Below are 26,257 nucleotides of genomic sequence, written 5' to 3' on the forward strand. Positions count from 1 at the left end.
CACCGAGAGCTGATCCTTGATAAAGAGCCAGAACACATAAAATGGGGAAGAGAGAGTCTCTAACAAATGATGCTGGGAAAATTGGATATCTATTTGCAGGAGAATGAAACAAGACACCTATCTAACACCATTTACAAAATGAACTCAAGACAGAGCAAAGACAAAAATGTAAAACGCAGCACCATCTGTGAAAAAATAGAGACAAGCATAGGCATCCTAACGGCTGGCACAGTGCACTATCGAATGCCATGAAAATGCACACACACGGTAGAAGACAGATGACGTGACTAGCGCCTTCCGGCTATCTGCATAAAACCTTCACTGAAGAGAGAGAAAAGAGCACACACATTTGGGGAAAAAATTGGCAGTGACCTATCAGACAAAGGGGTAATTTCTAAAAATTATAGAAAACTCCAGCACCTCAACAAGAAAAAGACAAATAATTCAATTAAAAAGTGGGCAGAGGACATGAACAGACAGTTCACCAATGTAGATATTTAGGCAACCCACAAGCATATGAAGAAATGGCTGTGACCGCTAGTCATTTGAGAGATGTGAATAATAACAATGAGCCACCCTTTCACCCCATTATTAATGGTGAAGTTCAAGGAAAGAGAAAGCAACAAATGGTGAGGGTGTGAAGTGATTGGAACTTTCACGCAATGCTAGTGGGACTGTAAAACGGTGCAACTACTGTGGAAAGAAATATAGCACTGACTCAATAGTTGGAAATAGAAATACCATATGACCTAGCAACCCCTACACGAGGCATATAACCTAGAGAAATAAGAGGCATGACACAAACAGATATATGCATACCCATGCAATAGCCCAATGACAAAACAGATGGAAACAACCCGAATGCCTATTGGTGGACAAATGGTTAAATAAACTAGGGTACACACACACACACACAGAATATAATGTGATGTTAAAGAACAATGATAAATCTGAAAAATACCTCATCACATGATGATCGTGGAGTACATTTTGCTGAGCTAGATTAGTCAGTCACAAATAGTGCATGAGCTCCCACCATTCTAAAAAGCCAAGAAAAGGTCAGAGGCATTCTTGATGGTTACCAGAAGTGGGAGAGGAAAGGCAGTGTTTACTCAAGAGAAAGTAAAGGAAGGAAAGTCTCTAGCTAAATGGTAAGCAGGTGTGAACTTGGGTGGAGGAAAAGGCAATATACAATAATAGCAAGCCTGGGAAAAAATGGTGAAAACAGAGGAAAACACTGGGCGCAAGAGGCAACAGAGGCAAGCACTGTTATGCACACAATCCAGTAACAGTGGTGATCTACGAGTAGTTGTTTGGATTGACATGCACAGGCTGAACAGGTGCAGGAGGGAGAGCAGATACCTATTCATGTATACACACACACACACACACACACACACACACACATATAGGTTTGACAGAGGAGATTTGTACATGTGTAAATATCTTTTCTGAAAATATATCCCTGGATGTGGGGGAGCCATTATAGACACTTATTACACATATTCAACACCTTGAGGGAGTGAGTCCCGGGGCCTAAGGGCTCAAGAACATGGACTTAGGGGACATCACAGTCAATTGGCATAACATAGTTCACAGTGTGCTGCATCCTACTTTGGTGAGAAATGACTGGGATCTTAAAAGCTTGTGAGCAGTTATCTAGGGTAAATGTTCTTCTCTCCCCTTGTCCAGAAGAAAGAAAGTGATAAAAATTGGGACACATGGACACAATTGGTCCCATCGTCACTTTAGTGGACCACACAAGCATCAGTCTTCCCAACCCTAAGATAAGAAGACCGACATGGTGTCCAGCTCTCACCGACTGCTCTGAGGAATACACGAGAAGGTCCCAGAGAGAGTGGAGATGGGAAATTGAGCTTAAACCCCTCAAAGAGATCAGGCTAACAGATAGAGACTGGTAGAATGTCCTCCGTCACTCTGCAGGTCTGGGACTGAACTTGGTCCCACGTTATAAAACTCAACCATTTAAGATAAAAGAGACAGTATTTGCCCAATGACAAAGTTCAGAGGGTTAGAAAAGTAGGCATGGGAACAGCAAACACAGGGAGGGAGTGGGGGAAATGGTGATACACTGAAGGGTTTGCACTGCACAGGTTGAAACAAAATGCGTGTCAACTGCTAAATATCAAACCGATCATCTGTTCTGTACATCCCCACCTATTTCACACTAAGCTGCTAAAAAAAGAGAAAGTGTTGAGACAGAGGGCAACAGGGTGAATTTCAAAAGAAAGAAAATTAAGAATGCATACACACAATTATCAAATAGGAACTACAGACCAGCTGCAGTTCAAAAGTGCCTTAAGTGTTAAAGAACTTCTCTAAAATTTTGAGGCAATCTCATAAAATAACTGGAAAATAATATACCCTGAAGATTCATGTCCTGGAGGAATATTTGATACTGTTACATGGGAAGTGTAGTGGTAGCTATGTACAGGGAAAGAAAGGGTCTATTTATAGTTATGGATCCAAAGAAAATGGTAACACCCGGCCCATTACTTTAAAGAGTTGAAGAATACAGAACCAGAGAGGGACTTAAAAAACACATTGTTAAATCTCAAACATTACTTTGAACTCAATGGTACAAATAGTGGTAAATAGCTGCCATTTTTAAAGCAGTTGCTGAGTACCAGGCAGAGTGCTAAACACATTACATACAGCATTTCGTTTAATCCCCATAAAATCATAGGGTGCAATGATTGTCAGCCCTTGTTTTCAGAATGTCTGAAAAGTTAAGTAATTGCCCAACATTATACAGGCAGAGATGGAAAAGCTTGCATTCAAACTCACAATTAAAAGACTGGGCTTTAGGACATTATACATTAGGGCCCTAAAACAAGCCATGAACCCAAAGCCCAAATAACCCTCCTAGAGTTGTATTAGGCACTTTGATAAAAGAGGATCTTCATTTCCTTATATAGGATGACCAGAGGTGAAGGCAGACATTGGGATGTGAATGTTAAGGTCAAGATGTGATTACGTGTGTAGTTTTCATTACAGAGAATTGATTCAGTCATTTTGAACCAACTCCCAGTTTTTCATAAATTAGAGGCCTACGTTATAATAATTTAAGGAGCCTTGGTGGTGCTTTAGGCTAAGCATTAAGCTGCTAACCACAAACCCACCAGTTCATCTTTTAGAGAAAGACGAGGTTGTCTACTTCCCTATGGTTTAAAGACTCCAAAACCATATGAAGTGATTCTGCTCTTGTCCTATAGTCTTCATGAGCAATTGCCTTGACACTAGGGGATTTTTGGTTTCAATAGTTTATTCCTTCATAAATTAGATTTTGAAGGCTTACAATGTGTCACTAAGGAGACCACAATAGATAAAAGAATGATCTCCATCCAACAATCTAGTGTGTGTTTGTATGAAAAAGATACTTAACAAATAGGTACATAAAGCAAAAGCACCCTTTGAACTGTGATATAGTACACAGAGGAAAATCCCTCGCTGTTAAAGGTTATCAGGGTGGGATGGCTAGTTTGCTTAGGGAGACTGGAAAAGCTGCTCTGAGGAAGAGACTCTTAAGCTGATGCCTGCAGGAGCTGGAAGTACTAGAGAAGAATGGGAGAGGCAGAAGCAGTTCGGCGGAGAAAAGCTGGATAGAGCGAGAAGCATGTGACATCAGCATTGGAGGAAGGCTTACTTGCAACCTGTGATATGCAAATGACACCACCTTGCTTGCTGAAAGTGAGGACCACTTGAAAGACTTGGTGAAGATCGAGGATTGAAGCCTTCACTATGGAACAGCTTAAAGTAAGGAAGACCAAAATCCTCACAACTGAACCACAGGTGAACGGACCCTGATAAATGGAGAAGAGATTGATGCTGTGAAGGATTCTGTCTTGTTTGCATCTCCAGGTAATGCCATGGAAGCAGCAGTCAAGAGATGAAACGATGCAGTGCCTTTGGTAAATCTGCGACACAAGACGTCAGTGAGGTTGCTTTGAGGATTAAGGTGTGCCATGATAGTTTCAATGGTCTCATATGCATATGAAAGTTGGACATGGAATAAGGAAGACTCAAGCCATGCTTGAATTCTGGAGCTGGCAAGGAATATTGAAAGAAGCACGGACTGCCAGAAGAGCAAATAAACCTGTCTTGGAAGAACAGCCAGAAGGCTCTTTAGAATCTAGGGGGGGAAACGTTTTCTCCACACACTTGGGTCATGCTCTCAGAAGAGATGAGATTCTAGAAAAGGACACTTTGCTGAGGAAAGTAGAAAGGCAGTACAAAGAGGAAGCCCTAGACGAAATGGACTGACAGTGGCTGCAACAACCGGCTCAAATATAAGAACAGTTGTGAGGATGGTGCAGGACGGGGTGGTACTTCGTTCCACATAGTTTGCTATGTATTTTGCTGTGCACATGGTCGCTATGAGTTGTAACCGACTTGATTGCCCCTGACAACAATAATAACAACATAAAAATGAAAGCAAGCCACTGGTGGCTGATGCATGGAGGGCAGTGGGCATGGGACAAGAAAGGAACTAGAGATGTGCATAATTAATTAGAAAACAATTCTGAAGATATTTGGGGACTACCGGAGTAATGATTATGGTACCAAGAGGGGGCATAATCAAATGAGGATTGCTCTCCTGAGTCCTGGCTTATTTCTCCCTGTGTGACGTGTACATTACAACCACAGAGAGAAAGGCCATAACAGAAACAGCCGAGGCCTCGTGTAGCTTGTAGGACTGTTCGAGTCACTGGTTGGTATATTTTGGGGGTGAATGAAAGAGAAACGAGGCTTTCTAATCCCATACAAGTTACGGTCTTAGAAACCCACAGAAGCAGTTCTAACCTGTGCTATAGGGTGGCCACGAGTAAGAACTGACTCGATTGCAGTGAGTTTGGTTTGGCTTAGACACCTGATGAGTCTCAGTGTGGGGCAGAGAGATTTGCAGTTGGTCAACTGTTCAGATATCATAAAAAATAATTCTTAAATGCAATAGTACAATTATTTAGCAAGATAGCCTCAGGGAGGAACACAGAATCAACGTATTGATTATTTAGTTAATTTGTTCAATATAGATAACTAAATTGAATCATTAAGACCTCAAAAATAGACAAACGTGAGCATAAGCAAATGTGGTGAAGAAAGCTGGTAGTGCCCGGCTATCAAAAGATATAGCGTCTGGGGTCTTAAAGGATTGAAGATAAACAAGCAGCCATCTAGCTGACAATCAACAAAGCCCACACGGAGGAAGCACACCAGCCTGTGTGACCACGAGCTGTTGAAGGGCTCAAGTATCAAGCATCAAAGAACAAAAAATCATATCATTGTAAATGAGGGTGAGTACAGAGTGGAGACTCAAAGCCCATCGGTAGGCAACTGGACACCCCCTTACTGAAGGGGGTTGTGGGGAGGAGATGAGCCAGTCAGGGTGCAGGGTAGCAACAATGAAACTTATAACTTTCCTCTAGTTCTTAAATGCTTCCTCCCCCCACGTCCACTATCATGATCCCAATTCTACCTTACAAATCTGGCTAGACCAGAGAATGTACATTGGTACAGATAGCAACTGGAAGCACAGGGAATCCAGGACAGATGACCCCTCCAGGACCAGTGGTGAGAGTGGTGATACCTGGTGGGTAGAGGGAATGTGGGGTGGAAAGGGGGAACCAATTACAAGGCTCTATGTATAGCCTCCTCCCTGGGGGATGGATAGCAGAGAAGAGGGTGGGGGGAGACATCGGACAGTGTAACATATGACAAAATAATAATTTATGAATTATGAAGTGCTCATGGGGAGGGGAGGGGGACAATGAGGAGCTGATATTAAGGGCTCAGGTAGAAGGCAAATGTTTTGAGAATGATGATGGCAACAAATGTACATACGTGCTTGACACAATGGATGGATGGATGGATTGTGATAAGAATTATACAAGCCCCAATAAAATGATTTTTTTAAAAGACCTCAAAAATATTGTTTGTTTGCTCTGAAATATAAAATATAGGTATTATATGAGTTAAGGTATTTGTGGTGAAAGGCTTTTAGAGAAATGTTAAACAACAAAATCTATATTTGTGGCGTATGTTTTCCAATCTATTAGTGTTAAACTAGTTGCAGTCCGGTCAATCCTCCCAGGGCCCTGCGTATCAGAGCACAACTGTGTTCCAGAGGCATGCAAAGGCTGGTTTTTCAGAAGCCAATCACCAGATCTTTGTTCCAAGGCACCTCTGATGGGCTCGAACAGCCAATCTTTTGGTTTGCAGCTGTACCATCCAGGCCCCAATGATTGAAGAGAAACCTCCGCAATGTGGACAGTATACTTGGTGTGAATTGGCATACTGAAATCGCGAAGAAGCCTCAAAACAGAACTTCTGCAGAAATGTAGTTAGTTGATAGCTGCTATCCATTAGCTTCCAGAGATTCTTAGGTGATTTGTTAAAATAAGTACATAAATAATATTTTAAATTCTACCATGGCTTATTTTAATGAGTATCTTCAAAGTACTTAAATGTACAGTACTTTAAAAAATTGATTCTGCTGATGTTCTAAATATCTCTGCTTAAACTTTCTTGCCTCACTCAGTTGCATCTCCTTTAAAGAAGGGACACGGGCTAAACAAACATGCATACAATGAAACCTACATGTGAATGGCCGTCAATCTCTAGTTAATATAGTTCATATGAATGAGAATTTTCTGTGCTTATAAAAATGGAAATGTATGCAAAAGGTAATTATGCAATGTCTAGAGCTCTAGAACAGTAGCTTGAAGAGACTATCTTTTAGATGTTAAAATGTGTTTTTTAATCTATATCTGCAAATCCAGCGATTTCATTCTGAGGTTCTATAAATATGGATATCCATCATTTCCCAACATTTACAGATGTTACTGAGTAATCCCATCTGTGTAAGTGTATAAATTAAGTCTTAAGAAACGGTTGGTTTTGTTAGCTTAAACACACATAAAGGGCATCTTATTGGGTTAAAAATTTTAATTATGGGATTTTAAGAACAATAAGGAAAAACCCAACTACCCTTTTTAAAAGTCTATTCTTTCCATTCCTCTCAAAGGATATTTTTCAAAAGTCAACACAAATTCATAACATTAAAAAATCACGATAGAGAAGGGTTCCATAGTTGTTGAGTTTTTTTTCCAAAAAATATATACTATTATTTTTCAAGAGCAAAAACTAGGCAATCACTTTGAGCTCAGAGTTCAGAGCTAATGAAAGCTGCTTTTCAGAGAACACTTCATAGGCATAGCAGAAAATAAAAATAAACAATTTGGTGATTATGCACATACACCCACACAACTTCACACCTGTGCAGAACAGAACCGAACATTTACGCAGCTGTAGAATGCCTGCTAATTGTACAGCAAGCTTCACTCTCATATGGAAGGTGAAGCAGTGGGGACAGCCACTTCAGGGGCAGAGACTATGAGGTTGCGTGTTTTGTAGAAATTTTAAAACAATAATAAAAGTGACTAAAAACTCTGACTAAAGATAGCAATAGGATACATCTCCTTGAAAACTATTTTCTTGGTCTAAATTCTGAACAATTGTTGTGGCTGCAGTTTTTAATAGTATACAAATGCATGCAAATGGAAAATTAGCACTCTTTTTAGTAACATCTATTTAAACAAACTCGGTCTGACATCCCACAAAACCATGGGGGCAGTTCTGTTCTATCTTTGAGGATAACTATGAATCAGAACCAACTGAATGACCATGGGTTCGGGTTTCCAAGCTGAAGGGTTCAACCTCGGCAGGAGACAGATTAAACAATGCACCATACACAAGGTTTTCATTGTCCAATTTTTTTTCGACCTAAGGGTTAGGGCTCTTTCAAGTTCATTTTCGATACAGTTCAAATCAGCAAACCTTATGGCAGTCTTAATCTTGCATAGTTTATTTGAAAAAAATAAGATATCCTAGTGATTATAAAGACAAAGAAACAGAAACTTGAGGAAATTGAAGTCTATGTTACTAGTTGGACTTATTTGTGTTGAAGATTTATGAGAAAGAAACTGAGTTGTATTGTTTTTATTTGGTAAATATAAACTTTAGCTCATGCATGAACTATTTCACAGAATTTGGCTCGTATCCTTAAAATGTACATGTGTGCTTCCTTTTGAACAATCATGAGCTTTAACCATTACATTTCTGGTGGTCATACTATAGTAGCTTGCGTATTGCTAGGGGTTGTGTATTGTTCTAGTGCTGGAAGTTGTTGCTAGATGCTGTGGATTCTGGCTCAACTCATGGAGACCTCGTGTACAAAAGAACAAAACGCAGCCTGGTCCCGTGCCATCCTCACAACTGAGCCCATTGTTGCAGCCACTGCGTCAATCAGCTTATGCAGAGCCTCCCTCTTGTTCACTGCCCCTCCACTTTACCAAGCATAATGTGCTTCTCCAGGGGCTGATCTCTCCTGATAACACGTCCAAAGTATGAGATGACGTCAAGCCAGCCTCGACTCTCGAGGCACACTCTGGCTGGACTTCTTTTAAGACAGATCTGTTTGTTCTTCTGGCAGTCCATGGTTCTTCCAATACTTTTCACCAACATCATAATTAAATGCACCAGTTCTTCTTAGTCTCCTATTTGCACTGTCCAACTTTCACATGCATGTAAATTTCTTGAAAATACCATGGTTGAGTCAGGTGCATGTTAGTCCTCAAAGTGATAGCTTCTGTTTTAGCAGATTTGCCCAATGGAATATGGTATTTGATTTCTTGACTGCTGCTTCCACGGGCATTGACTAATAAATTAAATCTTTGACAACTTCAATATTTTCTTCATTTACAAGATGCCAATTGGTTCAGTTGTAAGGAAATTTTTTTTTTTTTGCATTGAGTTGGATCCATACTGGAGGTTGCAATCTTCAATCGTTACCAGCAAGCGTCTCAACTCATCTCTTCCAGAAAGCAATGCTGTGTCATCTGCATATCACAGGGCTGTTAATAACCCTTCCTCTGTTAGCACAAAGTTCAGAAATGCTACCACCATTTTAAATAACAGCAGGGTCACTGACAGTAAATGGGCTTCTGCCGAGCTTCTAGTCCATGAGAGAGTAGGGAGAAAGAACCAGCAATCTACTTTGGAAAATGAGCCCATGAACATCTTAATGATCATAACATTACACTGTCCAACTTGCTTTCTATGGACACGTCTTTGGGAGGGACAGATTACTAAAGAAATCATGCTGGGTGAAATAGTGGGCCAACAAGGTGAGGGAGCCTTTTGCTGGGATGGACTGGCACAAAAGCTGGCACGATGGGCTCAAACACACTGGCAGCTGTGAGGACGACACGGGGTTGGGCATTAGTTCATCCTGTTGCACATCCGGCCACCAGAAGGTGGAGTGGACTCAATAGCAACTAAAAACAATAACTGCCTATGTTGTAAAATGAATGAATGAAGAAGGAAACAAAAGGTTATACCAGTGGTAGTTCAGCGGTTGCCTGAATTTCATGTGCTGAGGAGACTAGGTAATACAGCCTACTTCTGGAAAGACGGACAGGCTTCTAAAGGCTGTGGAGCAGTTCTGCGCTATTCTATAGGGTCTCTAGGATCACGATGAGTCTTATTTGACTCAATAGCCGTGAGTCAAATTGTATATTTTGTACACTTTCTATTCAGTAAAATGCAATTACTGTTATTATTTATTAGCATAACAGACTATTCCTAGCTTTCAGTGTTTTCCCACTTAAAAATATATTCATGCAATTCAAAAAGGTCAATTCATTTTTTTCTTCCCTTCTTTGGCTAAAATAGCTATATAATTATTCAATGGCATAATAATACATTCAAATTTTAGTCAAGGAAAAGTTTCACTGTCGGAATTTTTGCTCTGGGTATTGTATCTCTTCATGTCATCCCACCGTTAATTCAGAAAGTACCTTTGTCCTAAAGAGACGCAGTATTAAAAATGATCTCTTCTGTGTGTCAAAATATGTGAGGTATACCATTGATAAAATAAAAATATTATTCGCAAAAAGTTAAAACGCACTTCTTAATTTGAAGGAAACGGAACGAGGTGAATCATATTTTCAGCCCATATAGGCCTGAATCTTAACAAATGTCCTCCAGAGAGTTCTTAATATCAGACCTATTTTCTCAACAGTGAACACGGCGTTTGATTCCCATGTGCATTTGAAGACAGAAACAAGCAAAAAACAGCTGCTGTCAAAGCCATTTCAACTCATGGTGATGCGATGGGTTTCACCACAGGGCTTTCCCTGGCTTATTGGGAAAGCAGATGGGGAGGACTTCCTTCCGAGGCTCCTCTTAGTAGACTTGAATTGCCAACTGTTTGATAAGTAGGCAAGTGTGTTATCTGTGTGCACCGCCCAGGGAATTAAGAAGATCAAGCTAATATAGAGGGTGGATTGGAACACCAATGTTTAAGGTTTTGTTGTTATCGCTGCCAGGTGCCATTGAGTCCATGTCAACTCATAGCAACCCGATCTGTGACCAATAGAACCCGTCACCCTCTGGTCCGGTGCCATCCTCAAAAAGGGTCTTACATTTCCACCCAGTTTGTAGCCGGGCCTTCCTCTTTTGTGCTGCCCTCTACTTTACCAAGGATGATCTCCTCCTCCAGGGACTGATCTCTCATGAAAAATATGTAAAATATGTGAGACAAAGCGTTGCCATGCTTGCTTCTAAGAAGCATTCTGGCCATACTTCTTCCAAGATGGATTTGTTTGTTCTTTGGGCAGTCCATGATACTTTCAGTACTCTTTACCAGCACCGTCGTTCAAATGCATTGATTCTTCTTCAGACTTCCATATTCAATGTCCAACTCCCACACGCATGAGGTGAGTGAAAAACCATGCTTAGATCAGGAGCACCTTAGCCCTCAAAGTAACATCCTTGCTTTTCCACACCTTAAAGAGGTCTTGTGCAGCAGATTTACTCAGTACAATACATCGTTTGATGTGACTGAAGCTGCCATGCGCATTGAAGTGGATGCAAACAAGACAAAATCCTAGACAACTTCAATCTTTTCTCCGTTGATCAATGTTATCTATTGGTCCAGTTGCAGAGATTTTGGTTTGCTGTCCATTGAGTTGTGATCTGTACTGAAGGCTCCAATCCTTGATCTGCACCAGCACGTGCATCAAAGAAAGCTTCCTCACTGTCAGCAAGCAAGGTTGTATCATCTGCATAAAGCAGCTTCCTCCAATACTGATGCCACATACTTCTTCAGACAATCCAGCTTCTCTGGTGATTTGCTCAGTATAAAGACTGAGTAAGTACGGTGAGAGACTACAACCCCGTTGCACACCTTTCCTGATTTTAAACCAGGCAGTGTTCCCTTGTTCTGTTCACACAGTGCCTCTTGACCATGGACAGGCTCTGCATGAGCACAATGAAGTGTTCTGGGATTCCCATTCTTCTGAAGGCCATCCAGATAGTTGGTTATGATCCACACAGTTGAATGCCTTGGCATAGCCAATAAAACACAAGTAAACATCGTTCTGGTGTTCTATGCTTTCAGCTGATGCCAGCAATATTTATTTCTCTGGTTAGTCTTTTTGTTTAAGTATGAACTGTTTTAACACTCTTCTCCTGTTCTCTGGTCCAGTATTGCTTCGTCATTCTCCTTGAAATACTCACTTCAACCAGCTAGACTACCCTGTCAAGAGTCTTTCTAGCTTAAACATTTTAATTGGCTAAGGCAATCCTTCTTAGCATGGTGTCCATTTTTTCTCCCAAGTTATGCATCATGGAGTTCTTACAGCCAGTCGGGTTTTCCAGAAGAACTGCTCTTTAGGCCGACCTGCCATATCAAAAGTCCTCTGGCCTCTGGGGCAACCAGGCTGTCACTTTATGCAAAGAGCTGCTGGAGAGATGAAAGTTAGCTAACCAGTACTTTTTTTGCTAGGTGTTCTGAACTATATTAAATCAGTCATTTGTTGGAAAGCCATGGAGTCAACAGGATTACTTTTTATTCCATCCAGTTGTTTTCGTCTTACATAAATAATACCTTCTTCCCCCATTTGTTGTAAAGGTGGTGTAAATGAAAGCCAATTGCCCACCCAAGCAGAGAGAATAAAAGATATCAGCATGTTTTACATAAAGCCTAAATATAAACTTTAAGCCAGCTACCAATCATGTTGGAAATCCACAGGTGTTCAATCTAGAATTTCTACCTGATTCTTAATTATTCATTGAATAAAATTTCGCTGAAGAAACCAAAACCACCCACATTGAGTGAAATATTATCTTATCGTTAAGGGTCCGGCAACCACTCTGAGCCAAATAAAACTATACTAACTGAAGAAGAAAAACATACACAAGGCTTCCACAGCCTCTCCCAAACCTCCAGCTGGCAAGATAACTCCCCTTCCCTGCTTCTCATTTATTTTAGTGCTGTGGGTGAAAATACACAGAGCAAACCATTCCCTAATTCAGGAGTTTGTGTATGTACATTTAGTGACCCTAATTGCATTCTTTGAGTTGTGCTATCCTCTCGCCTCCTTTTCTGAGTCTCTTTTGCCTTCCAAACCACTTTCAAATGAACAAAACTACCAAGAAAATAACCCTAAATCCTTATAGGAATCCCGTACCGTTCACTAAGTGCCAGCTCTGGCACTTTACAAAGGAAAAGCAAAGACCCAGTATCTTTAAAAGGCTTTCTTAATGCCTAGTTTAATGCAAACAAACATTTCATGAAAATATACTACAGCTGACAGGATTTCAAAGTGAATTAATGGTTTTCTGTTGAGAATATATGCAGATAAGTGGTGGTGGGTACAAGTTTTCTCTCTAAATGCCCATTGTTACTGTTCTTTGCAACACCACATGAAGCTCATCATCCTGACTTTGGCCATGAATGAACCTATAGAAAGAACTCAAGGAACATAGCATCCACGGCATGTGCGCTTAAAACAAGAAAACAAACAAAAATTAAATTAGGTATATAACTTCTATATTCAGTTAACTATAGAATCTGATGACTCTTGATGTCATAAAGCTCAAGTTTTAAAACTTTACTTATGTCCTAATCTTTTTTTTCCAATGTTGAATTTAAAATCATAAATACATATTCAAGGTACAGTAGTGTTTAGGAAAATTGTGGCTTATTTACAATATTACAATGGTAATTTTGAAGCAAGATTTTTGAAAAGAAATTTAGTGACTACTACATGTTCAAAAAAGGGGACTAAACTTGGCTAGAGCTTTGTTAAAGAGCAGCTATTGAACAAAACTTTTAGCCCAGTATGTCCCTGCTCCCTGTAATCGTGCTATATTTCTCTCATGTTGAAGCAAAAAATGTTCATCATTTTGTCAGCTTGTCTGCAAGCCGAGAATTACCTTCCCAGGCTCCTGAGATTTATGCTTTTAATTACCTCCTATCTGCTTCACTACCTTCCAAACCTAAGAATCGATATAAATAGTCTTATTTATGGAAAATGGAAAATGTTTGACAAAAGCAGCTATCATTATCTGGATTTGTATTTGATGCTATTGATCCCTTCTCTCTCCGGTACCTTTTTTTTCTCGACAGAATCAGCTAGTTTTCCAAACTTGCAAAATTATGCATTTATATAATAATTTGCACTCTTTAATATGGGATGTAAACTTTATAAGTAGCTTTGCAGTTCCCAATTCAACAATGAGATGATCTCTGTGCCGTCTCTTTATTTAATCACCCACTGTAGAGTTCAGTGTAAGCTTTTGCTTTGCTTTTTTGTTTCTTCCCCCAAATCCCTTGTCATAAACGAATTTTTCAGTGAGGACTAACTTATTTGGCTTATTTTGTTTCTGCACAAAGGACCACTATTAGTATAAATGAAATGTAACAATTTAGGCACTGGTTTTACTTTTCTTATCTTTTGTTTTATAATTCATTTTACTGGGGGCTTGTACAACTCTTATCACAATCCATCTATCCAGGCAAGAGTTTTCTTAAAGCTCTGCCATTCATATATTATCAGCACCAATTCTTTAAAAATACAACACATTTTAAATGTAGATATGTATAATTCATACATAATGAATATGTACGTATAATAATATGTGAAGGGACTTTGAAAAGTTGGTGGAATAATCCATTATCTTTAAATTCCATTTTTCCATGAACTATTTGAAGCCCCCTCACATGTACAACTATGTAAATAAATGCAGTATACATAGACATGAATAAGAGCTGCCATCTGTCCCCAGAGGAGCCCAGTTGGTTCAGAAGTTAAGTGCTTGACTACTAATGGAAAAGTTGGTCATCTGTACCTCCCACTGCCTCATAGGAGAAAGATGTGGGAGTCTGTCTCTATTAGAGCCTCAGAACCCCTACTGGGCAGTTCTACTCTGTCTGGGTCACAATCCGCTGGAACTGAGTCAACTGCAATGGACTGTATCTGTTTGAAGAGATTCCAGAAAAACAGAGCAAATGCATTTGGGGTTTGGTTGGTTGTTATGTATGTATACATGATGGATGGGACAGTGCACCTATAGAACAGAAATGCATCTGTTGGGGATATGTGACAGTGGTGATGGGAGTGAGTGTGTCAGCTATTGAAAGATGAATATTAATGCTTTCCCTGAGAGTATGTTTAGATAATTTACTACCAAGTACAGTGTGTCTGAATTTTCAAGATGAACTTATTTCTTAATGGCATATTTATAGACTTTCAAAGAATATGATCAACATGTTTTTCTTTAACCTTTTTGGATACATTTTCAAGTGACCCCCACCTTCCAGAATTCCACTGTCATTGAATCATTACCAACTCATATTAATCCTATATAGAGTTTCCTAGTTTATAACTCTTTATGGGAGCAGACAGCCTCATATTTGTCCTGTAGGTGGTTTTGAACTCCCCACCTTGCAGTGAGAAGTCCAATGTTTACCTGACATATGAATGTCTAATAAAGGCTGGGGAAATTGTGTAAACATTTGTGCCAGAGAAAGAAGAAAAATAAAAATATAAAATAAAGAAAACCAAAGAGAGAGAGAAGATGGGGTAGACAACAAAAGGAGGAGAAATGGTATGAGTTAGAGGAGAACATGGCTGATGGTGGAAGAGAAAACCTGATAATATACAAAATTTCTGTAGTTAAAAACAACCACAAGATTCCCAATAGCAACATGTACAACCCCCTAGAAGAATGTTACATAGGATTAAGAAAATGCTTTCATCTTCACAGAAGTTCAAGTTGAACCTCTGAAGTTGGGGACTTCTACTTTTGGGGCAAGGGGCATCTTCAAATGCAGTGCTTAATGGCCCTCCTGTTTCTCAGTCTCTCTGACTTCTCAGGGAAGGAACAGCAGCTGCTTCAGGGACTTGCTGCCTCCTGACAGCTGCTGGAGAGGTGGCACTAGACCCAGTGGCCAGAGGAGGTAGAGGCCCAGCAGCCAACATGTGAATAGGGACTTCATGTGGGAACGCAAGTTGTGGGTCCTCCCTAATACCGTGACTGCTGAGATCTCTGCTGGGAGACAGAGAGAGCCAGGGCCTCTAGCAGAGATAGTACTGAAGCTTCAAAGCAGCAGATGGTGATAGAAGGGGCAGTTTGTTTATGCAAGACTGATGAGCATTTGCATTGCATTATTATACTAACCGGGAGACAAATCATAAAATAGGCATAGAATTAAAACAAACCAAAAAAGAGATACAAAGGGAGACAAAACTTAAATGACCTTCATCCAGAAGGCAACTCCTATGATGCAAACTGGAGGCCTGTCCACTACACACTGACTGCGCTCCCTGGGCAGGAGCGATCACCCGGGGTGATCACTGCGTGACTGCGCTTTCTGAAATGCAGAGAGATTCATAGTCAAAAATAGGAGAGTCAGGTCACCTAGAGAAATGCTCACACAAATCGTTGATCACACTGCCATTTTCACACCGAAGCAAACTCCTAATGTTCTGTCCACCTGTTCTTATTCAGGCTAAAGTAAATCCAGACAAGGTCATGAGGTCATGTCTTTATATCAGCAGACATGAAGGAATAGACTGCAGCAATAAGAACAGGGCCCAAAGTGGGAGAGAGAAATGGTGGATCCCAAAAGGGATCGAAACTCAAACACCTCGAGGGACCACAAAGTAAGGGAAAATGAAGGAAATGAGAACTACAAGAGGGTCAACCTTTAAAATATGATTCCAAAGGTAAAAGGGCACATTTTAAATATCCAATGGGTGAGCTCCAAAGGAGGAATGAAAACTTATGGAGTTCGCAATGAAAGACACCGAGTGCCATACCTAATCAATTGTATTAATGCGGACTCCCAAACGTTCAGGGTTAATCCCTGAAATAGAGTTTATAAAATGTGATTTAAAAGACCATTATGTTCCCACTTCCATTTGCCTAGGAAGCGAAAGGAGTCAGCCCTACATGAAGAGTTATTTATGGTGAACCAGTTTCTGTGGCAATAATGATAATGAAGATATCAACAAAGATCATCTTTGTTTTTCAACATTTAAGAGAATCAAGTTGTCCTTGATTTTGTGTAAGAAGCTATTTAAACATCAGTTTCCATCAGTCTCCTACTTCTATTAACATGTAAATTAGAATTTAATTTGGAATCTGCTATCTTTAAACCTAGTCCAGAGAGAGATGTATTAGCCTTAAAAACATTTAAGACATTTGTTAGCTTTAGGTCCTGGCCTTTTTTATATGAAAACTGAGAGTTCAATAAACTTAGGAATCTTATTTAAAACCAACTATAAAGTAGTTATGGAAGAGCTATTTTCCTTGTAAGGTTTAACTTTGGAAGGGTCAAGACTTAGAGTTAGGAGTATCGATTTGGGACCGTACTGCATGGGGAGAGCACTCATCCAATGGAGAAGAGAGGGGCATTTGGCCCCAGGATACCCTCATTCAGCAGTCGTCAAACACCATGTTAGAAAAGGAAAGGTGGCGGCAAAAAGACAGGGGCCATGTGCTGTCCACATCTGTGCAAATGGCTGCAACTCAGTTGGAAAGACATATTTTTTTCCTGGGCTGCAATGCCTGGCCCCTGGCAAAGTTAATGGTGTTAATTTGTAAAGGTTCATTTGGGAAATGTTTGTGATTAATGTTTTCTCATTTACATAACAGGGTATTGTGTAAATAAAGCTGTAGCCTTTTGCTTTCCAACAGTGGAGTTCTACTGAGATGATAAAAGCTGGACAAAGGGGACTAGGGGATACTTAAACTAGGTCACATTGAATTTGAATGCTGAGGCCTGCCCTGGTGCATTTTATATGGATAATGGAGAATTGCAAAATAAAAGTAAAAGTCTGTTTACTGTGCAAATCTGCCTTCCAGATTTTTCAATAAACATATTTTCTACACTGAAGAGTGAGGCCAATTCCGTCTCAAGCTGATTTAGAAACGTTATTAAAGAAAATAAGGATGAGCATCTTCTTAATTCTTACATTAAAATGTAAATAGGGTAATTATAAAATAATAAACTCTCCCCCAAATAAAAAATGCTCAGTTTCAGAGCTTGGTTATGCACATTATAGCACCATTACTAAACACTGAGAACATGTATATGTCACACTTGTGAATTGGCCATCCAGATCTCGTGGCATTACTGCTGAGAGTCTAAGCATGACTCAGGAATTTAATTTCTTTCTCCATTATCAACGGAGCGTTAGAGCAGTGACAAAGAAGCTGGCCGTCACATGCTCATGCGTACACATTTGTCCATGACCCTGCGAGTAAACACAAAGAAAAAGGTGGACATCAAATGGAGCTCAAGGTGGGCCTACTCCCAGGGTTCTTCTAGGCCACACAAAAAAGATTCTCACTCCCCCTCCTCCTGCCATATTACCCAAATGAAAATCAGAATTCATAGTCAAAGTCTGGATCTTAACTGTTGCATCTGTATTGTAAACCAAAAACTACACCAAAGCCACTGTCATTGAGTCAATTCTGACTCCAGCAACTCTATATAGGGTTTCTAAGACTGTAAATCTTTATAGGATCCGATTGCCTCACTCCCACTGAGGGGCTGGTGGATTTGAACCATCAACCTTGAGATTAGCAATTCAAGGTTTACCCAACAACACCACTAGGATTCCTATCTATAAGATACCAACTGAAAAAAACAAACACGTTGCCACGGAGTTGATTTCAACTCATAGTGATCCTGTAGGGCACAGAAGAACTGTTGCTTAGTGTTACTCAGACTTGAAATGTTTATGAACCAGACAGCCTCATCTTTCTGCTACAGAGTGGCTGATGGGTTCGAACCTCTGACCTTGAAGTTAGCAGTTCAGCGTGAAGCACACTGTGCTACCAGCTCTACTATGTATAGAAGTGTTAATACCCTCTGTCCTAATAAAGATGCTGTGGAAATTATTTTTAATCATAGAGCTCAAATTATCCTCTTAAAGAACAGGGAGTCTAATTTACATCATGTAATTGATGAGGGAACTGAGGCTCACAGTGGTGAACTGATTTACTAGCTCAGAATTAGGATCTGAATTCTTGTTCAAGGACTCTCAATCCAATGTTTTATACTATGCTACCTTTCTCTGGATGGGATATTGAAAATAAATAACAGATCTGGCTCATATTCTTACAGGATCTATGGAAGGAAAGACTATAGATATGTTGCCTACCACTGCTTCTTTTGCCTTTTCAATTTTGCTTTTCAACTTATTGTCATTTATCATGAGATGTTTTCCACAACTCAATTGCTGTAGTAAGATGTATGATTTCAGGTGAGCATTAACTATAAAGGTGGCCAGTTAGGGAGTCAACATTTTCATTTCACAATGCAACTCACTGCTACCAATTGTTTTCTTACTCATGGTGACTTTATAGGAGAGGGTAGAATTGTCCCTGTAGGTTTCTGAGGTCGCAACTCTATGGGAGGAGAAAGCCTTGCATTTCTCCCACTGAGGGTCTGGTGGTTTTGAACTGCTGACTTTATGGGTAGCAGTACAGTGCACAACCACTATGGCACCAGGGCTCTGACTCCTAAAGCTAAAGAAACTTTAATTTACCTATATTTAGATAATAACCATGTACAACTGTACCATATTGCATATACTCAAAAATATCGATATATTTATCATTCAATTTGAGTATGAGATTTTTCATTATTGTGACTTAAATGTAGTTACAATATTATACTTTAATATATCTAGTAATGAAGTCTATTGTTGGTATTCTACTTACCAAATATTTTTTGGACATATCACAGTGTTTATCACACCAAATTTACTAGCTATATTTGATATACTACAAACATTCTCCTTTTAGATATACAGTTCTATGAGTTTTGGCAAGAAGAGACAATTGTGTAACCATCACCATAATCAATATATAGATTATTTCCATCATTACCAAGAGTTTCCTCATGTGCTTTTGTAGTCAATCCTTTAATCTCTCCCCAAGCCCCTATTAAGCACTAATCTGATTTCTGTCCTTATAGTTTTCTCGGCCCCAGAAAGTTATATAAGTAAAATCATACAATATATATTCTTGGAATTCGATTTCTTTCATTTAGCTTATCACTTCTGAGATTCATCCACATGGTAACATGCACCAGGGCTTCCATGGTCACTGCTTTTCATTGTTGAGTAGTACCCATTGTATGGCTAAACCAACTCGTCCTTTCTAGTTTGGGACAATTATAAATAAAGCTACTATAAATAGCATCTATTTAAGGAGCCCTGGTGGAGTAGTGAGTTAGATGTTGGGCTGCTAATCGAGTGAGCGTTTAAATCAACAGCTGCTCCACAGGAGAAAGATGAGGCGCTTTGCTCCTGCAATGATTACTGACTCAGAACCCCATGCAGCAGCTGTACTCTGTCCCATACGGTCACTGTGACTCAAACCCAACTCATGGCGGTGAGTCTGGCTAGGATCATGTTTTCATTTTTTTTGGATAAATGCCTTGGAAGTGAGATTACTGGGTTATAAGGAAATACAATTTTATGAAGTTTCTTAAAAATAGCAGGCAAACTATTTTTCCCCCTGGCTGTACTTGTCATAATACCACTAACAATGTATAAAATTCCAGTGACTCCTCTTCTTGATATTTGGTATTGTAAATTTATTTAATTTAAACCATTCTGATATGTGTGATTGTATCTTGCTAGGGTTACATCTGCATCTTTTAATGTCTAATGATGTTGAATCTCATTTTACGTGTTCATTTTCATTCATATTTCTTCGCGTTTGTTCCAGTTTTACCCATTTATTATTGTGCTTTAAGAGCTATTTATATAGTCTGTCTATAAGTCCTTTAACAGATATGTATTTCATGAACATTTCCTCACAGTCTTTTTGCCTTCTTATTAGTACAACTATAATTTGAAGAGAAGTTTTAAATTTTGAAATACATATATATATAAAACTTTTCTGGGTTGTGTTTATTTTAATTTCCTGTGTAACTAATCTTTGAGTAAACAAAACCATGTGAGTATTCTGTTATGCCTTTCTCTGGACATCGCTAGTTTTATGTTTTTACTTACATATATTATCCATCTATTATTCATTATTAAGTTTATATTTTATGCAAGGTAGGTCTCAAAGCTAATTTTGTTTTGTCTTAAACATGGATATAAAATTGTTCTAGTGTAACTTGTTGCAAAGAAAAGTCTTTTTCCATTGGCTGTCTCGGTAACTTTACTGAAAATCAGCTGACCTTGTAGGTGTGGTTCTACTTCTGGACTTGATTCTATTCCCTGGGCTGCTGTCTACTCCTTCATCCGTGATACCACAGTCTGGATTACTATGGTTTGCGTAGTTGTGTGCTGAAATCAGGAAGTGTGAATCTTCCATCTTAGCCCTTTCTTCAAAAGATGTATTTGCCATTCTGGAGGTTTTTTCTCTATATATATATTTAAGAATCAGCTTGTCAATTTCTAAAAAAGAAAAACTGGCAGGGATTGTGATTGAATTGTACTGGATATGGTCAATTTGGAGAGAATTGACATCTTGACAATAGTGAGACTTTCAAAGAATAAACATTGAATTGTCTGTTTAGGGACATTTTAATTCTTGGATATGTCTTTAGAAAGATTAGGTCCCTTTTTTTTTTTTCATTCATTGGGCCTCTAATTTAAAATGATGTTTAATACAAATTTTCAAATTATGATAAATATGTATTTTATTTTCAATGACTGTAATTTCTATTATGTTTGTGATATAGAACTATTCCAGTCTTTCTTGAGAAAAAAAAAGTTAATCCTGTGAAGTCTTTGAAAAATGGCTCTGGCAGTCAGGGTGCAGTATAGCACCACTGAAATGTTCAAATTACCTCTTGTTCTTTAATGCTTCGCCCCAGCCCTCCTCACTATCATGACCCCAATTCTACCTTACAAATCTGGCTAGACCAGAACATATACATGGGTACAGATAAGAGCTGGAAACACAGGGAATCCAGAACAGATAACCCCTCAGGACCAATAGTTAGAGTAGCAATACCAGGAGGGTAAGAAGAAGGTGAGGAGAAAAGGGGAACTAATCACAATGATCTACATATAGCCCCCTCCCACGGGGGAGGACAACAGAAAAGTGGGTGAAGGGAGACATCAGACAATGTAAGACATGAAAAAATGATAATGATTTATAAATTATCAAGGGTTCGTGAGGGAAGGAGGATGGGGAAGGAGGGGAAAAAATGAGCAGCTGATACCAAGGGCTCAAGTAAAAAGAAAATGTTTTGAGAATGAGGATGGCAACAAATGTACAAATGTGCTTGACACAATGGATGAATGTATGGATTGTGATAAGAGTTGTACGAGCCCCCAATAAAATGATTTAAAAAACAAAAAAGATATGTAGCATATGAAATACAGCCTTCACTGTTCATTGCCTTATATTATCATTGGGTTTTATAGATACTATAAAATTATTATTTTATATTTCTATTATTTTATTTATACATTCAAAACTTTCATTAAAATATTGATGTCTTTCTTTTTCTTGTTATCTTTTTAGCAGGATGATTATGCTGGCCAGATAAACAGTTTATACAGTTTCCCTCTTCCATGTTCTGAGAAAGTAAATATTGTATAATCACTGCCATTCAGTTGATTCTGACTCATAGGGACCCTATATAGAGTTTCTGAGACTGTATATCTTTACAGGAGCAGACAGCATCATCTGTCTCTGTGGAGGGGCTAATAGGTTTGAACCACTAACCTTGTGCTTAGTAGCCCAGGCCTAATCCACAGCACCATCTGGGATCCTTTATATTGTATACTATCTCCCCCCCCACCCCAAGCAGTGGTTCTCAACCTGTGGGTTGCGACCCCTTTGTGGGTCGAATGACCCTTTCACAGGGGGTTGCCTGATTCATAACAGTAGCAAATTACAGTTATGAAGTACAACAAAAATCATTTTATGGTTGGGGTGGGTTTACCACAACATGAATTGTATTAAAGGGTCGCGGACTAGGAGGTTGAGAACCACTGCTCCAAGGTGTTTAACACGATTTGGTCTGTACATGTAAGCTATTTGCCATCAAGAGTAATAACAATGGTTCCCCACACATGCACCCAGTGTTCACTGAATCTTTATTATTTTTCTCATAATTTTCATTGCCTTTTTAAAGTTTAAAAACATTTCTTGCTATTTAAGTATTTTTGATAAGTAAATATAATTGGTAAGACTGAGTGTAAATGGTAGGTTTGACTAATTATATTGAGAACTCCTTATTTTAATATTGATCATTTACTCTATTGCTCACGTTTCTAGTATGAAACCCCAATCTCTTGGAATAGCTGCTAGAAAGTGCATCAATATGAAGACATGTGCATATTCAGACCAATCAGACTTCCAGCTGGACGGACGCGAGAGAGCAATGAAAGGGCGATACTCACATCAGAGTTAAAGCGAAGCTGACAGACATTACACGAAATAACTTGCTTCTTCTTTGGGGGAATGGACACTCCAAATGTGTGATTTATGACTGCTTTTTGCACAGGATCCATCTGAGAAGCAAATGATAAAATAATTCATTTATAACTATGGACAGACAATTATGTGTGCTAATACACAATAGCAATGTTATTCTTTATTGTTTTAATTCCCAATGGATGAAAATAACAAATTCTACTCAATAGGAATGTGCTTGTTTTCTTTCCAGGAATTAAAAACAAAAAAAAAAACAAACCCCAAACTGGTCAGAAATCATGAAACAAACAAAAAAGAAAGAAAAATGCAGGAGGACCTGCACACACCAAGAGAGCACACATCTCACGAGGAGCCCTGAGTGAAACCAAAACAAGCCATCGAACAAGAAAATTTAAGATCCAGAGATCAAAGTGATTATCAACTGGTTAATATTTTTCTCCTGAGGGGGTAACACCTAAGAAGGTCTCAATTGATTGATTACAGATTTCTTTTTTTTTAACATTTTATTAGGGGCTCATACAACTGTTATCCCAATCCATACACACATCAATTGTTGATTACAGATTTTAAACACCTGTTTAAACTTCTTCATTTCTGATACATGGCAAAGTCATAAATGAGAGGCCCACCGTACAACACACAGACTGTAACTCACTACGTTAAAATACGTTGTTTTTCACATACTACAGATGGAATTCATTATCCAGAAAATATATGTTACAATTGCACACGAGACTACCCACAGCACATTGGTTAGTCTGCATCCCTTGATCAAGGGATCGATCAAGTCCCGTCTTGACTGGCAACCCGTGCTTCCTCCTACGCTGCCCCATTGGTTCACATAATCAGAGAAATATACAGTGATAAAAACACTCAACCATAAAAGAGCAGGGCATAAAGCCATTAAAATGCTAAGAAAAAGAAAGACTCCTATCTGCCAAGTCAATGAAAAGAAACACAGCAGTGATTCTCACGTGTACGCCAGATAATAATCTCCAGCATTACCATCAGACAACTGGCAGTGCAAACACAATGTAGATGATGGACCAAGGGTTACTCATAAACAGATGGAACATGCACATGGGCAGATTCGCTAACACCTTCCTCTAGGAAATCTCCTGAGGTTAGAGCTGAGGATAGGATTAGCTGACATTAGCTGGAGATGAGAAAAGAAAACAAGCCTAATCATGATTATAAACCAACTAAGTGCAAAATGAGCAATGAGAACTTGGAAACATTAGAAAAGACTGTGGATTGAAGAATACCGACTATTAGAAGAGCTCTAGCAGTGCAGGGGGGGGCGGGGGGGAGCGTCAGACTGCTACCTGCAAGGTTAGACGTTTGAACCCACCAGCCACTCCTCCCAGGAAAGATGAGTCCGTCTGCCTCCCTAAAGATTTACGGCCTCAATAATTCGGTGGTTATTCGGTACGAGTTGGAATAGACAGCAGCAGTGGCTTGACAGTCTATTTTCTGCAACAAGTTTACGAGGCAGTCTATTCTTACTATAAAGAACAGTTATGGGTTTTTAGGACTAGTAAAATAAGAATGGAAAGATGCTAGGAGGGGAGCCTCATAGAGTGATAGAACTATTGTATATCCTTACTGTGGTGGTGATTGGATAATTCAGCTGACAGTCATAAGGTGAGCAGTTTGAGCCCACCAGTTACTCTGGGAGAAAGAAGTGCCTGTCTGATCCCGTAAAGACTTAAAAGTTTCTGAAACCCAAAGAGGCAGTTAGTTCTCTTCTGTTGAATAGGGTCACGATGAGTCAGAATTAACTTGATGGCAGTGGATTTGGTTTGGGGTTTAATATACATTATGCTTCATAGAATTTTATGCACCCAACACATGTCAATTTTATGTATGACCATTTAAAAAGTGAAAGAGGACAAATATTGTAGGAGTACTAGGTTTAACTACTAAATGTAACACATTATTACTGGAACATCTGGGGATTCATTTTATTTAAGGGCCATTAATTGTTTATACTAAATCTTCTTAAGCAACAAAAAACCTTTACCCTATGGTAAAGGGAATATAAAAGTTCAAGCTGTAAAGCCTGAATTGCTTTTTCATTTTCTTCACAATTATATACACTTCGATATATGCATTTTCTACTAGTAATATAGAGCTATACTTTCTGACAGTCAAGAGAGAGCAAGTCAGTTGGAACACCCTTAAGAATAAAATAGCCCAGATATAATGGCAGGGTGAAAAAAAAGCCACATGATTTTTCCAGTTAAAACATGGTTTTCAAGTTTTCTTTTCCCTAGGTCTGAAAAAGACTGTACATCTGGTGGTGTGTGAACTACACTGGTTGGAACTACATGAATATTTCCCAAATAGCAGTTTGCCATCATATACATGACTATATTTTTATGACAAACTTAATATTTTTGTGTTTTAACCAAATTAAATTAAACCTTTTAAAAATTTAAGTAGTATTATTTATGAAATCAGTTTTAATTTACTACTTATTTTCTCTCTTATTACTAATTTCAAAATTGTTAAAAATAACAGCCTATCTCACGTAGAAGGAATGTACATATTCTGATTATTCCTAGAGCACTCTGTGGAAATATTGAGGCAAAAGAAAAATCTGACAAAAAACAAAACAAAACAAAACAACCTTGTGCTAAGTTTTCATCAACCCAAGATACTTGTTGACAGTCCCACTATCCTTGAATATAAATGTTCCTTTTTAAAAAACATCTTTAGGTGCTTACACAATTTTTCAACTTTATTTTGTTCACATGTCACATGCCTACCACATGTGCTTGGAAATATCCCCACCAAGTTCCCAAGGTTGGGAGCTCTCTGTCTGAGCACGGAGGCTCAGCGCTCCAAAAGTAAAGACAGGCAAATGCCCAGCATTCCTCGCTGAAAAGCAACCTAGTGACTTGCATTTAGGAATTCTCGTAGACATTGGCTCTGTTAGTTTATGTTCCTCATCCTAATGGTCCTTCTAAAATTAACCAAAGCAGTAGAGCCCTTTACCCTTCCTTGTCACCTGTCACTTACTCTTGTTGCCTTCCCACTCTGTAAACTATTTACCATTAATCATATAATAAAATTATCCGCAAAATTTCCCACTTTGGAAGAGTAAATCTTTTTGCCTAATCTTTGACCTGCTTACTACTAATCATATGTTCTCCTTTGTGTTTCCCACTTGGAACAGATGCTATTTTCCACCTGATTCTCTACTTCCTTTTAGATATTCTGGGGAGAGAGCCACTGTTTTCCTTTAGGTCTAGATGCCTTGTATCTTCCTCTGTTGTTGACCATGGTATTCTGGAATTATCATTCTTACTTAAAAATTATTTTGATATTTGAAATAGGATTATAATGGTATAGGAAGAAAGTTCTATTTCCCTATGCATTTGATACCTAGAAACAATCATGGTTTAGCTGATTTTTTTTTTTAGCATTTGTCATCTGACAAAATAACTACAAATAAGAG

General features: G+C 38.9%; 1 protein-coding gene across 6 annotated transcripts in view; it reads right to left on the reverse strand.

Moving 5' to 3' along the window:
• The window catches only part of ZNF385B (zinc finger protein 385B), a 402,950-nt gene that overhangs the window by 57,223 nt on the left and 319,470 nt on the right, over positions 1-26,257 (reverse strand). For all 6 annotated transcript variants that reach the window (XM_004701466.4, XM_045297022.1, XM_030887232.2 and 3 more), the window contains one exon: positions 22,761-22,871. In XM_004701466.4, the coding sequence (XP_004701523.3) occupies positions 22,761-22,871 (111 nt within the window). The remainder of the gene's footprint in view (positions 1-22,760; positions 22,872-26,257) is intronic.

Source organism: Echinops telfairi, unplaced genomic scaffold (genome assembly GCF_000313985.2).
Source record: "Echinops telfairi isolate 266 unplaced genomic scaffold, ASM31398v2 ScPeMD7_3;HRSCAF=10, whole genome shotgun sequence".
NCBI classification, from domain to species: Eukaryota; Metazoa; Chordata; class Mammalia; order Afrosoricida; family Tenrecidae; genus Echinops; species Echinops telfairi.